At 38.4% G+C, this 14,585-nt stretch overlaps 1 protein-coding gene and 1 non-coding gene across 15 annotated transcripts in view; both read left to right on the top strand.

Moving 5' to 3' along the window:
• Positions 1 to 14,585, top strand: part of TAF1 (TATA-box binding protein associated factor 1) — a 111,048-nt gene that overhangs the window by 58,137 nt on the left and 38,326 nt on the right. Inside the window, exon 33 of one of the 14 annotated variants that reach the window (XM_067722233.1) lies at positions 4,938 to 5,044. The exons of the other annotated variants lie outside the window; for them this stretch is intronic. Coding sequence (XP_067578334.1) covers positions 4,938 to 4,957 — 20 coding nt within the window. The 3' untranslated portion in view covers positions 4,958 to 5,044. Of the gene's footprint in view, positions 1 to 4,937; positions 5,045 to 14,585 lie in introns of those variants that run through there. 14 annotated transcript variants of the gene reach the window in all.
• On the top strand, positions 2,042 to 2,148 carry LOC137217721 (U6 spliceosomal RNA). Its single transcript, XR_010940223.1, has one exon. It is a non-coding gene; the product is annotated as a U6 spliceosomal RNA (small nuclear RNA).

Here is a 14,585-nt window from a genome sequence, read left to right as displayed (position 1 = left end):
GTGCCAAAGGAAAACAGGAACAGGATATCTAAGTCAGAGTGGGATTAGAGGAAGCTTTCTGGAAGAGAGTTTTCTTAAGCTGAGTTCTAAAGGATCAGTGGAGTTTGCTAACCAAAAAATGAGGAGAAAGCGTTCTAGGCAGGGAGAACAGCAATATATGAAGGCACAGAGACCTGAAATTGCATCTTGGGTTTAAGAAACAAGTTACTGGGGTTGCAGTTAAGTGTACATGTTGATGGATGACTGGTTATATATAGAGAAGTAGACAGGTGTCAGATCATAAGAGGGCCTAGTGTATGCCATATGTCATACTTAAGAGCTTTTACATTATCCTAAATGGAAAAACATAGAAAGAATTAGGCAGCAAAATGACAATCCCAAATAACTCCTGAAGCAAAACAGAAGAGGGAGCTAAGGGCATTTGAGAGAATTGCCTAGCATACTGAGGTCTCAGCTAAAAATCCACCTGATTGTATGACTTTTCTCCACAATATTCAGGAACCCAAGTAGTGTGGCTGTTAAGTTTGCCAGATAGAAGGGACAGGGAATTAGAAAGAGGAGGTGACGGAGGGGACAACCAGAACGACAGATGAGGAAATGGGTATTCTGGGTTTAGAGAATAGAATATCATGGAGGAATGAAAGAACAGGGTAAGTTCAAGGAACTGTACTTGACTAGAACCTATGTATTTCATTAAGAGAAGTGGTAGGAGGGCTTCCCTGGTGGCACAGTGGTTGAGAATCTGCCTGCCAACGCAAGGGACATGGGTTCGATCCCTGGTCCGGGAAGATCCCACATGCCGCGGAGCAACTAAGCCCGTGCGCCACAAGTACTGAGCCTGTGCTCTAGAGCCCGTGAGCCACAACTACTGAAGCCCACACGCCTAGAGCCCATGCTCCGCAACAAGAGAAGCCACTGCAATGAGAAGCCCGCACACCGCAATGAAGAGTAGCCCCCACTCGCCGCAACTAGAGAAAAGCCCATGCGCAGCAGCGAAGATCCAACACAGCCAAAAATAAATAAAATAAATTTTTTAAAAAAAAAGAGAAGTTGTAGGAGATGAGCCTTCCATTTTTGTTCCATCTGAGTTGCATTAAAAGAATCTGCGTTGTCCCTTGTGCCCTTCTTATTGCTGATTGGAAAGTGGAAATGACATCTGTGAGGTCATTTATTTCTCCATTATTGTCTCCTGAAAACACCTAAAGCTAATCAGCCAAAATTCTGGTAATAGAAGTTGGCAGGCTCACAGGTGTCTAAAAATGAGTATAACAAGTAATAAGCAAGACTGTTACAGAGAGGTTGTTTGGCCTGGTAATGGCTGCCTGAAGATAGAGGGCAGATTTATGAGGAGCTTATGTAAGGCAACAAGAAAACCCCAGAAGATGCTAACTGAAATGAGAAGAGGGCAGATGGACAAATCACAGAAGACAAAAATTAAATACCAAATGAAAATGAATATTCAGTTGTACCTAGTAATCAAAGAAATGCAAATTGAAACAGACCATTTTTTTGCCTATTAAGATGAGCTCAATTTCTCTTTTTTTTTTTCAATTTCTTTTTTAATGGAAGTATTCAAAATGCTAGTGAGACAGGTACTCTCAAATGTGCTGTTGGCAGCGTAACATTGTTAGACATTTTTAGAAAGCTCTTTGACAGCATTGAGACCTAAAAATCGTTAAGTGAACAGACTTTATAGTCAGGTAGACTTGAATTTGAATATTGGCTCCACCACTTCATAGCACTGTGACTTTGGACAAGTAACTTAGACTCTGCTTTCTTTTCTGTAAAATGGGGAAAATAATAATACCCTCCTCAGAGGGCTGTCGTGAGGAGTAAATAAAATAATGCATGTAAATGCTTAGCATGTGGTAGGATAATCTATCCTAATCAGAGGTACAGACAAAGCTGTTCATGATAATGTCATTTATATTAATTAGAAATAACCTGAATGGTTAATGTAAAGGGAATGACTAGTTATTGTGCCACCTGTATGATGGATTGCTGTGTAAAGATTGAAAGCTTATTTTAAAAACTAATGACAGTGCTCACTTCGGCAGCACATATACTAAAATTGGAGCGATACAGTGAAGATTAGCATGGCCTGTGCACAAGGATGACACGCAAATTCATGAAGCGTTCCATATTTTTTTGTTATAAAACAGAAACACCATTGTAAAGCAATTATACTCCAATAAAGGTGTTAAAAAAAAAACAAGCTAATGACAAAAGTGCTTAGAATGTTAAGTGAGAAAAGCAGAACATAACTTAATGTCATCTCAGTTATGCTTTTAAGAAAAGATACATAGAAAAAAGACGTGCTGGTGATAAGTGATTATTTCTGAGATGTAAGGTTACGGTTGTCTTCATTTTCATCTTTTGTATGTTTTCCAAGTTTTCTACTGGTATGGAAGGCAGGAAACTCTTTCACGAGGAGGTGATTTTTGAGCTAAATTTTGAAGGATGACGATTATTGTAGCTAATTCTTTAGTGAGCACCTGCTGTGCCAAACAAATAGTCAAGTGGAGAAGGGTGGGGAAGAAGTTCCAGGTAGATAGTGCAAATGCTAAAAAGATAAGAGTGCCTTGGATAGGGCAGTGCAAATAGTTGAGTTTGGCTAGGGTGCAAAGTGGGAGCTAGTTTTGGTGTTAAGAGATTAGTTTTTAAAGTTAGATGGGGCCAAGTCATGAAAGGCCTAGTATGCCTTTAAAAGGACAGACCATCATAACAGGTATTTTAGTAAGATCGTTCTGGAAGCTATCTGAAGAATAGATAGGAGGGAAAATGAAATATGGAGACCAGTAAAGAAACTATTGGCAACAGTCCAAGTTAAAAGTACTGAGAGCTTGAACTAAGTTAAGTAGCAATAAGAATGGAAAGATGGGGACAGATGGTAGAGATATTGAGGAAGCAGGATTGATACCTTCATAAATGGTTGGAAGTTGAGGGTATGGGTAAAGGACAGGGAGAATTCAAAATGATGCCAAGTACTCTTATGCTCTTGGTGAGAACATAAATCAGTACAAACTCTTTAGAGGACTATAAATGTGTATTCCCTTTGACTAAGCAAGTTCATCGCAAAGGAATACTCCACACAGGTTTGCAAAGGCATACGTACAAATGTACATATGTTTGTAATTGCAACATTGTTTGTAATTGCAAAGATATATAGGAACATTCTAAATATCCAACAATAGGAAATTAGTTAAATTACAGTACATCTATATGATGGAATACTGTTTAGCCATCAGAATGGTAGATTAGCTAACAAATAAAGCTGTACCTTACATATGCTGATATCAAAATATATCCAAGATATGTACTCTTGAAAACTAGATCACTCAACAGTATTTACAGAAGGAGTTGCAAATTCAGATCCTGTGGAGGCCAGACAGGTAACATTTATATAAATGAGTAAAACAGGCTCAGTAGGAATGGATGAACTGGAGAGCACATCCCCCATCTAAAGGGCTCAGTCACTATTTTGTTCAATTGTTGACATAGAGTAAAATTACTAAAGGGAGAGGTGGAGGATAATCTTCACTTTATACTTTTTTGTACTTAGGTGTTTGAATTTTTTTAATTGAGCATGAAATACTTTTGTAATTAAAAATAAAGAAATTTCCGTTTTTTGGAAGGATGGATAAGTCAGATGACATTCAGAATTCTGACTTGGGCAAACTGGTGGTGTCATTGACTAATATAGTTGTCCCTTGATATCTGCAGGGGATTGGTTCCATGACTCCCATGGATACCAAAATCTGCAGATGTTCAAGTCACTTATATAAAATGGCATAGTATTTGCATATAACCTACACACATCCTCCCATATACTTTAAATCATCTCTAGATTACCTACAGTACCCAATACAATGTAAATGCTGTGTAAGTAGTTATAAATGCAATGTAAATAGTTGCCAGTGTGCAGAAAAATCAAGTTTTGCTCTTTGGAACTTTCTGGAATTTTTTTTTGCAAATATTTTCGACCTACAGTTGGTTGATTTCCATGGTTGCAAAACCTGTGGATACAGAGGGCTGACTATAATAGAAAATATAGGAGGAGTGGTTTTGGAGAAAAGTGGTAGAGTTCAATTTGGGCTATATTGTATTAAGGTAGGACATGCAAGTGAAGACTTTCAGTAGGTAGTTAGCTATATAGAGGTCCAAAGCTCAGAAGAGAAGTCTGTACTATTTGTACATATGGATATTTTTTCAAATCATCAGCGTATAAAAATATAAGTAGATGAGCTCAAATAGGGAGTAGGGTACATTCCTTGAACCCCCTGATGCTGTAGGTGAAATATGGTTGTATGTTTTTCAGACCATAGCTTTATCATACTACGAAAGTTGTATGTGACTCAAAAAAGTTAAGACCCACTGTTAAGAGGGAATGTAGGATGAGAATATACTCGACAAATACCAAATCAACATTTAAGGGATCAGGTGGAGAATACTGAGGAGTGACCAGAATGAAAAAAGGAAAACCAGAAGAGAGTAATGTCCTGGAAACCAAGAGAAGAGGAAAATGGCCAACAGGTCAAGTGCTACGGAGAAGACCAAAGAGAACGGTCATTAGAAGAGCTATTTCAGTGCAGTGGTAGAATCAAAAGCCAGACTACAGAGGATATAAATGAGTGAGAATTAAGTGGAGACTGAAATTTGCCCGTGAAGGGAAGACGGAAGACTGTAATCAATGTTTTGGAGGGGACGAAGGCAGTTGGACAGAGGGGATGTTTGTATAGGTGAAAGAGAAGAAAAATAAGAATATAAGATAGGACTCCTATGAGAATGGGAATATAAACATTGAGAAAGTTTCTGCCCAGTAGCCTCTCATTTTCTCTGCAAAGTAGCAAATGGGGTCTTTTGCTAAGAGTGGGTGAGGTGGTGGGAGAGAGAATTTGAAGAGAAATGTAGATAAGGGTTTGAATTATCTCTTGTAGGAAATTTGAAAAGGAGCTGACTTAGAGACATTTCAGAAATACTGAGCAGCCTTTGAGGGTCCAGCTGAAGTTGGAGATCATTCATCTTTATAACAGCATCAATTGGCACAGTTGGGTAACTTGTCAGTGCTCATCAAACCACATGAGGAAACAAGGCAGATGGTAGAATTGATTCAGGATTGGGATTTTGTTTCTGGATGTGTCGCAAAGATCGGGAATTGACAGTGTTAGCAAGAAAAAAAAAGTTGATGGTTGAGCTTCTCAAACTTTGTCACCAAAGGTCCCTTTATAGCAGAGAATTATGACTACATAGCCTCTAGTTTGGGGGGAGTATCCCAAAGCAGCTCTACAAAAGCTTGAAATTTCTTTGGCAATTCATGTTTTATCTTTTAAATTTATACTGATTTTGTATTAGGCGAAATCTCTTTGTACTTTAACATGTTTCAAATTTCTTACCGAATTATTTTATATCCTCCCCCTCCCCCACACTCACCTCCATCTTCAAGTAAAACTGCTGATGAAGAAAGATAAATGACAGTGATCCTATAGCTTTCTTCAGTATACTGCTACACATTGCCTTAGTTTTTGAACTAAAGCCAGGAGAGGCTTGACAGAGACAGGAGTTAATGGGGATGCAAGTTTCCTTGAGATCTCAGAGAGAGAATGAAAAAACTAGACAGATACAAGGCTTGTGATAAGGAAGTGTAGGATGTTGGCATTGAAACTTTCAGAGGTGAAGCAGTTTTTAGTAAAGACAACATTCTGGATATAGTCGTGGATATGTTTGGCTGGAGTGGAGGTGCGAACCATTGGCATGAGGATTTGCAAGGATTTTGGATGGGTGGTACATGTGAATGTTAGAGTAACCCACCATGATGGGGAGGGATTTGGAGCCAAGAAGATTGTGCCAGGTGTGCAAGTCCTTGGTGAATGTGAGTAGATTAATGATGGTGAGTAAAGGTGAAGAGCAAAGATCTCAGACTCAGGTGGCCTATAGGGGCCAGGCAAGTAATGTAAATGAGTGAGGTGGGCCAGGTGTGGATTGTGGTAAACTGGAAGAGTACATATTCCATCTAAAGAGGCTTGTACTTTACTACATCTGATTGTTTTCCTAAGGAGATGAGTATACAGTGTCACTAGGTATCTTAATTTTTCAGGAGAAGCTGAAAATCTGGATTTTTGTGTGTATGACATTTCCCAATTTTTACATATTTGCAAATAGTTAAAAAAATTATTTTAACTGTGCAAGCCAAATAAAAACATCTATCTGTAGGCCAAATCTGGCTCCAAGGCAGCTGGTTTTCAACCTCTGGCATAGTAGAGAACAAGCCTCAAAGTAGGAGGGATTTTTTTCTTTTCTCCAAGGGGAAGTAAATAATAATTTGGTAGAAGCAGTGGACAGCCTGGAACGCTGTCTTCCCCCCATCCTTAACCAGTGGGTGAGAGTGTAAGAAACCTCTGGATAGGGCTGTAAGGGTAAATGGTGTCGTGAGATAAGAAATGTCACATTTTTTATACTAAAAGGACACCAATCATGGAGTTGAAGGCACATATGAGATGTTTCCTACCATCAGGTACTATACACAAAATAATACTTTCGTTTAAAACTGTGTTGGTTTGGCCAGATACGAACCTGCCTCTGTTTCTAATTAACAGTAACAGGGGCTTCCCTGGTGGCGCATTGGTTGGGAGTCCGCCTGCCAATGCAGGGGACATGGGTTCATGCCCTGGTCCGGGAGGATCCTGCGTGCCGCAGAGCGGCTGGGCCCGTGGGCCCGTGGGCCATGGCTGCTGAGCCTGCGCGTCCGGAGCCTGTGCTCCACAGCGGGAGAGGCCGCAGTGGTGAGAGGCCCACGTACCGCAAAAAAATATATATTTGTGTATGTGTGTGTATGTATATATATATATGTATATATATATATATAAAATTAACAGTAACAAAGTCCATGTGGAATCTATTCCCTGCTTTAAAATTTTTATTTCAAAAAATTTTACTAACCAAAATTAGTAGAATGGTATCTCTAGTTAACATTATTTTGACTCTTTCCATTCAGATCCTTCACACATAATATCACACTGCATAGTGGCGTATTTCCATAGCATTTTATATACCTTCATTGACTTATCCTGTATTATCATGTATATGACACATGAGCTATATTGTACATAGCTAGAATGCTTAACACTAAGGTTATCATCGGGCAACAAGTGGAAGATAAGTAATACTCCAGATGAAACTGCATCTGGAAGTATGCAGTACATATTGGAGGACACAGTCTTGTACTTGAGGTGGTGGTGATGGACTACACACTGATATTGGAGTTTAGGCCTTTAGGCCTTCCAGATACCACGTAGGTACTGAATCAATCTCAGAGCCTCTGTTCATGTTCAGATTACATTTGAAGGAACGTTAATAATCAAGGAAACCCAAAACTTGGGATTGGAACTATTTGCAATAGTCTTAAAAGGCACACAACATTCCATGTCAGTGAGAGAGTCATACAGATAAATCCTGTCTGAAAAACACAGCCCACATTTTTTACTGGTCTTAACAAAGCCACAAAGTCTTAAATCGTTGGCAGAGGCCTTAATACTTAACGTTTGATTTAAATGTAAGGTAAACTGGGAAGATCTTAGGTTATTTTTCTGTGGAGTTCTCTTCTCTCCAGATCTGTCCTGCAGTTTACAGCTGTTTTAGCCTCCTCAGACTCCACTATCTGGCTCTATGACTTAGCAAGACTTAGCTGTGCTTTTCTTGGGTTCGGCAGAAAGCTAAGGACAATTATAGGGCTCACTTCCTTTATTTCCTTTCTCTCAAGAATCACAGTCCTATACTTCCTGGTTGGAAACAGTTGTTTCATGTGTTTTTTCCAGTTTTCTGGTTACAGTGGGAAGACTAGTCCAATAGCAGTTACTCTATCATGCCCAGAGGTCTTTTAGGTTTATGGTATTTTCTGACATATAGAAACTTCATTTTTATGTAGTTACATTTATCAGTCTTTGCCTTTATGAATTCTATCTTTGGTATAATTGTTTAAGAGACCTTCCCTACCCCCAAGATATCCAACTGTATTTTTTTCTAATACATATAACATTTTAAACGTTTGAATGTTTATTGATTTTTAAAAATAGAATCCAAGGTATAAGGTAAATATCTAACTTATTTTCTCTTCCAAAGGATTAGCCAAAGTGTTCAAGTTGTATTTATGGAATAGTCTATCCTTTTCTACATTAGTATAAAATACCACCTTTATCATATACTAAATTCTTATATATATTCTTGAACCTATTTTGGAGCTTTCTATTTTGTTTTATGTGTTTGTTTATCCAGTCTGCACTGTTACCACCAGATAGTATCACTGTGATCATCATTCAGACTTTATCATTTTAAATTCCTCTGCTAGACTGTCTTCACCCAAGTACCCTAAATACACTCTAGGATCATTTTTGTTAGATTCTATCTTGTCCATAAATAGATAGGTAGGTAGGTAGATAATATTGACATTTTAATTTGTGGATTAACTTGAAGAGAGTGTATATCTTTATAATAATACGCTTCTTCATCTAGGAGCTCATGTTTCTTCATTTATTCAATTTTTCTTTTACTTCCCGCAACAAAGACTTCTAGGTTTTTTGTATAATTTCTAGGCGTCTTTTGTTTATTTCTATGTTTTATAGTTTTTGTTGCTATTGAGCATCTACTTTTTTCTTGTTGAGTTTTTCCCTAGTTAATTAATTAATTAATTTATAAATTTATTTTAATTTTGGCTGCGTTGGGTCTTTGTTGCTGCACGTGGGCTTTCTCTAGTTGCAGCGAGCAGGGGCTACTCTTCATTGCGATGCGCAGACTTCTCATTGCAGTGGCTTCTCTCGTTGCAGAGCACGGGCTCTAGGCGCGTGGGCTTCAGTAGTTGGGGTGTGTGGGCTCAGTCGTGGCGCACGGACTTAGTTGCTCCACGGCATGTGGGATCTTCCCGGACCAGGGATCGAACCCCTTTCCCCTGCATTGGCAGGCGGATTCTTAACCACTGCGTCACCAGGGAAGTCCCTATTCCTAGTTAATTTAAAAGTTTTGCTACTGTTGTACATGTGCTCCCCGCCCCCAAAGTGATTATTAAATCTAAAGGTTTCAATCAGTTTGAAGAATAGTATTGTTCGTAGGTTAATATAATGCTTAAAGTATTTCTGTGTACTAGTTTCTAAGTCTGTCCTTGAGACTACTCTGTAAGTTTGGCCATTAATAAATATTAAGGTTTTCTTTCTTTCTGTCAATGACTCTCCTTAGATTGGGGCCAAGGTATACGTATTCCTACATACAAGTTAAGTCTCTCACATCATTGAAGAGAATAAAATCTCTTTTGATCGTAAAAATGGTAAAATTTACACAACATAAAAATTTACCTTTTTTAACCATTTTTAAGTTTACAGTTCAATGGCATTAAGTACACTCACAGTGTTGTGCAACCATCACCACTATCCATTTCCAGAACCTTTTCATCATCCCAGACAGAAACTCAGTACCCATTAAACAGTAACCACATTCTCCCGTTCCCCCCGTTCTTGGTAACCTCTGTTCTACTTTCTGTCTGTGAATTTGCCTCTTCTAGGTACCTCATATGAGTGGAATCATACAGTACATAGAATATTTGTCCTTCTGTGTCTGGCTTGTATTTCACTTTGCATAATGTTTCCAAGGTTCAACCATCCATGTTGTAGCATGGATGAGGATTTCTTTTTTTTTTAAACGAATATGTAACGTTTCTCTCCTATTCTTTACCTGCCATTCATGCCTCACTTAGCTTTAATCTGGTTCTACCCTGCCCGGCATACCAAGTGAACAGTATTACATAATTGCCTGGTATAGTGGGCACTTTTCAAGTCCTTATCTTGATCTCACCCCAGTATTTGACATTACTGACCATTTCTTCCTTGAAACTGTAGTATGATTGGCTTCATAACAACTTTCAGCTCTTACTTTCCTCCTACCTCTTTGACCATTCCTTTTCAATCTCCTTTACTGAATGTTCTTGTGCCTGTTCCTACAACTTTAATTACTACCTCTTCCCTGGTGACTCTCAACTCTATTCTGGGGAAAGATCTATATTATATCCCAACCACCTGCTGAACATTTCCTGTTGGATGTCCCAGTGGAACTTGAAACATGCTTCAAACTGAGTGTTCTTCCAACCTTTCTCTATTCCAGTTTTCTCCCTCTGTCCTTTACTTGACTCACTCCTTTACTGTTTCCAATCTGGGTTGAATGGGGTACTAGCGTCACTGAGTAGCTACATCTGGAAACCTCAGAGTTACTTTTGATTCTTTCCCTTGAATAAATCCCCAACTTCAAGCATATCACTAAAACCCTCATTATATTTTGCCTAGATTATTACAATAAGTAGTCACCTGGCCAGTGTCCCAGCCTTTAGACTTAACCTCTTTCTAACCTATCATTCACATTCCTGTCAGATAGACCTCTTTAATAATTCATACTTAGAAAAAGGTCAAACAATACAGAAATAGATAGAATTAAATATTAAAGCTTCTTCCAGAGACACTGCTTTGGGAAATAACCCCATTGTTCTCCTTACTTGCTGCAAGTGGTAAATCCATCCTTCTCCTGGAAAAAAAAAAAAAAAGCTTGTTCCTGCCCTCCCGCTCCTATCTCCCATAGTTTTATTCCCTAGAGGTAACAGTTTGGTGTGTATCCGTCTATACTTTTTTTTTTCTTTTTTTGCCGTACGCGGGCCTCTCACTGTTGTGGACTCTCCCGTTGCGGAGCACAGGCTCCAGACGCGCAGGCTCAGCAGCCATGGCTCACGGGCCCAGCCACTCCGTGACATGTGGGATCTTCCTGGACCGGGGCACGAACCCGTGTCTCCTGCATCGGCAGGCGGACTCTCAACCACTGCGCCACCAGGGAAACCCGTCTATACTTTTTTCTGTACTTATACAAAACATGTTAAGTAATTACACATAAATAGTTTTTAACTTTTGGGGTTTTTTTACAAAAATTGTCATTTTTATAGATAATTAGTCTGTAATTTGCTCTCTACTCATGAATATATCCTGATCCTCTTTTTTAAGCTTCCATTTTGAAATAATTTTAGACTCAAGAAATTACAAAAATAGTGTAGAGTCCTATATACCCATCACCCACCTTCCTCCAATGGTGACATCTTACATAGCTGTGGTTCAATATCAAAATCAGGAAATTGATATTGATGCATTACCATTAATTAGATTACAGACCTTATTCAGTTTGCACCTTTAAAACAATCTATATTCATTTGTGCATGTGGATAGTTTTATGCAGTTTTATGCCATCACACCACCACCACCACCATCAAGGTTTAGAACTGGTCTGTCATCACAAAAGAACTCCCTGACGCTACCCCTATGCATCCATGTCCCTCCACGTGCACCCACCATTCTCCTTGTTCCCTGGCAACCTCTTTACTCTTCTCCATCTCTATAGTTTTGAAACTTGAGCATGTTATATAAAGAATAATATAATATTTTTGAGATTGATTTTTTTCACTAAATATAATTCTCTTGAGATCCATCAAAATTATTGTATGTGTCAGTAGTTCATTTTTTAAATTGTTGAGTAGTGTTCCATCTCACTAGAGTTTGTTCAACCATTCAGTCATTGAAAGACATTCAGTTTTCCAGTATTTTGCTTATGAATAAAGCTGCTGTGAACATTAGTATACAGGATTTTGTGTGAATATAAATTTTCATTTCTCTGGAATAAATGCTTAAGAATATGATGGTAGATGTATGTGTGGTTTTGTGAGAAACTGCTGTACTCTTCCAGAGTGCCCGTACCAAGTTGCATTCCCACCAACAATTATGAATCATCGTTTCTCCACAGTATTTGGTATTACCACTGTTTTAAAAAATTGTATCCATTCATCTATCTCATTGTGTTTTTACTTTGCATTCCCCTAATGGCTGTTGATGTTAAACGTCTTTTCATGTGATTATTTGCCATCCATATATTTTCTTTGGTGAAGTGTCTGTTCATTTCTTTGCCCTGGTTTTAATTGCATTGTTTTCTTACGATTAATGAGTTTTGAGGGTTCTTTATATATTCTAGGTATGTCCTTTATTAGATATGACTTTTTTTTTTTTGGCTGCGTTGCTTCTTGTGGGCTTTCTCTAGTTGCGGCGAGCAGGGGCTACTCTTTCATTATGGTGCGCGTGCTTCTCATTGCAGTGGCTTCTCTTGTTGGTGGAGCACAGGCTCTAGGCTCACGGGCTTCAGTAGTTGCAGCACGCGGGCTTCAGTAGTTGTGGCTCACGAACTCTTCAGTAGTTGTGGCTCACGAGCTCTAGAGCACAGGCTCAGTAGTTGTGACGCACGGGCTTAGTTGCTTCGTGGCATGTGGGGTCTTCCTGGACCAGGGCTCGAACCCGTGTCCCCTGCATTGGCAGGCAGATTCTTAACCACTACACCACCAGGAAGTCCCTAGATATATGATTTACAAAGATTTTTTTCTAGCCTGTGTCTTTTCAGTCTTTTGACAGTAACTTTGGAAGAGCATAAAATGTTTAATTTTGATGAAATCCAATTTATCAGTTTCTTCTTTTTGGACTGTGCTTCCAGTATGTCTCTAAGAAGACTTTGCTTAACCTAAGGTCTTGTGGGACTTCCCGGACCAGGACTTCCCGGACTTCCCGGCATGTGGGAACTTCCCGGACCAGGGCTTGAACCCGTGTCCCCTGCATTGGCAGGCAGATTCTTAACCACTGTGCCACCAGGGAAGCCCCATGATCCATTTTGAATTTATTTTTATATATGGCATGAGATTTAGGTTGAGGTTCATTTTCTTTTTGCCTGTGGATGTCCAATTGTTCCATTATTGTTGATTGAGAAGACTGTTACTCCAGTGAGTTGCTGTGAGCACCTTTGTAAAAAATCAGTTAAATGTGTGGGTCTGTTTCTGGGTTTACTTTGTTCCACTGACCTACGTATCTGTCCCTCTGCACATTGCCGTGATTACTGTAGCTATGTAGTAAGTCTTATCATCAGGTAGAGTGATTGCTTTCACTTTATTCTTTTTCTAAATTGTTTTCTTATTCTTTAGCCTTTCCATGTAAATTTTAGAAGAATCTTGTCTATATCTACAAAAAAGTCTTGCTGGGATTTTGATAGGAATTGAGTTAAACCTATAGATCAATCTGGGGAGAATTGACATCTTTACTGATCCTGTCTTATTGTTAGTACATAGAGATCTCTATCATTCTTTTTAATGTATTCCATAGCATAAATATATATCATAATTGATATCCTTGCACATTTGTAGGAATATTTTTGTAGGAAATTTTGATGTTCTAAAACTGTGTTCCAAAAGGGCTGTCTGTACCTGTTTATAATAAAAATAACAGTGAAGGAGAATGCCTGTTTCCCTACAGCCTGTCCAACACTGGAGATTATCAGTGTTTTAAAATCTTTGCCAAATTATTTCTGTAAAATTCAAGTATATAACTTAAACTAAAATTTTCCATCATAAAAATGTTACATGTGCGTTAAAAAAAATCAGACCATATAGAATTGTATATAGTGAAAAGGAAAAATCTCCCTGTCCTTCCCCTTTACCCATCCCATTCTCCAGAGTAGTGTTAGTTTTGGTGTGAAGCATTCTGGGCCTTTTTCTGTACACACCATATACTTTTTCTTTTTTTGACAAATGAAAGCATATATTCTGTTCTATAATTTTCTTTTTTCAGTTGACATTATATTATGGACAATTTTTCATTCGTCTAAGTATGTGATCTTGTTTAAATAAAATCTGTTCATATGTGACTCAAAAAGGCAAAAGAGTGAACTGAATATCATTTTGAATGTTTCTGGAAAAAAAATCTAAATTGGATTTCTACTTTGCTTTTAAAAATACTGTGGCTGCTTGCTATGGAGAACAGTATGGAGGTTCCTTAAAAAAAACTAAAAATAGAGTTACCATATGATCCAGCAACTCCACTCCTGGGCATTTATCTGGAAAAGATGAAAACTCTAATTCAAAAAGATACATGCAAGGGGACTTCCCTGGTGGTCCAGTGGTTAAGACTCCATGCTTCCACTGCAGGGAGCACGAGTTCAATCCCTTGTCGGGGAACTAGGATCCCATATGCTGCACGACACGGCGAGAAAAAAAAGATACACGCACCCCAGTGTTTATAGCAGCACTATTTACAATAGCTAAGACATGGAAACAATGTCCATCAACAGATGAATGGGTAAAGAAGATGTAATATATATATACACACATACATACACACAATTGAATATTACTCAGCCATAAAAAAGAATGAAGTAATGCCATTTGTAGCAACATGGGATGGACCTGGAGATTATCATACTAAATGTAGTAAGTCAGACAGCGAAAGACAAAGATCATATGATATCACTTTTTTGTGGAATCTAAAAAAATGATACAAAAGAACTTACTTACAAAACAGAAATAGACTCACAGACGTAGAAAACAAATTTACAATTACCAAAGGGGGAAGGTGGGGAGAGGGATAAATTAGGAGTTTGGGATTAACAAATACACACTACTGTATATAAAATAGATAATCAACAAGGACCTACTGTATAGTACAGGGAACTATATTCAGTATCTTATAATAATCTATAATGAAAAA

Source organism: Pseudorca crassidens, chromosome X (assembly GCF_039906515.1).
Source record: "Pseudorca crassidens isolate mPseCra1 chromosome X, mPseCra1.hap1, whole genome shotgun sequence".
Taxonomy (NCBI): domain Eukaryota; kingdom Metazoa; phylum Chordata; class Mammalia; order Artiodactyla; family Delphinidae; genus Pseudorca; species Pseudorca crassidens.
Note: the sequence above shows the minus strand (reverse complement) of the source record. Positions and strands in the feature narration are given on the sequence as shown.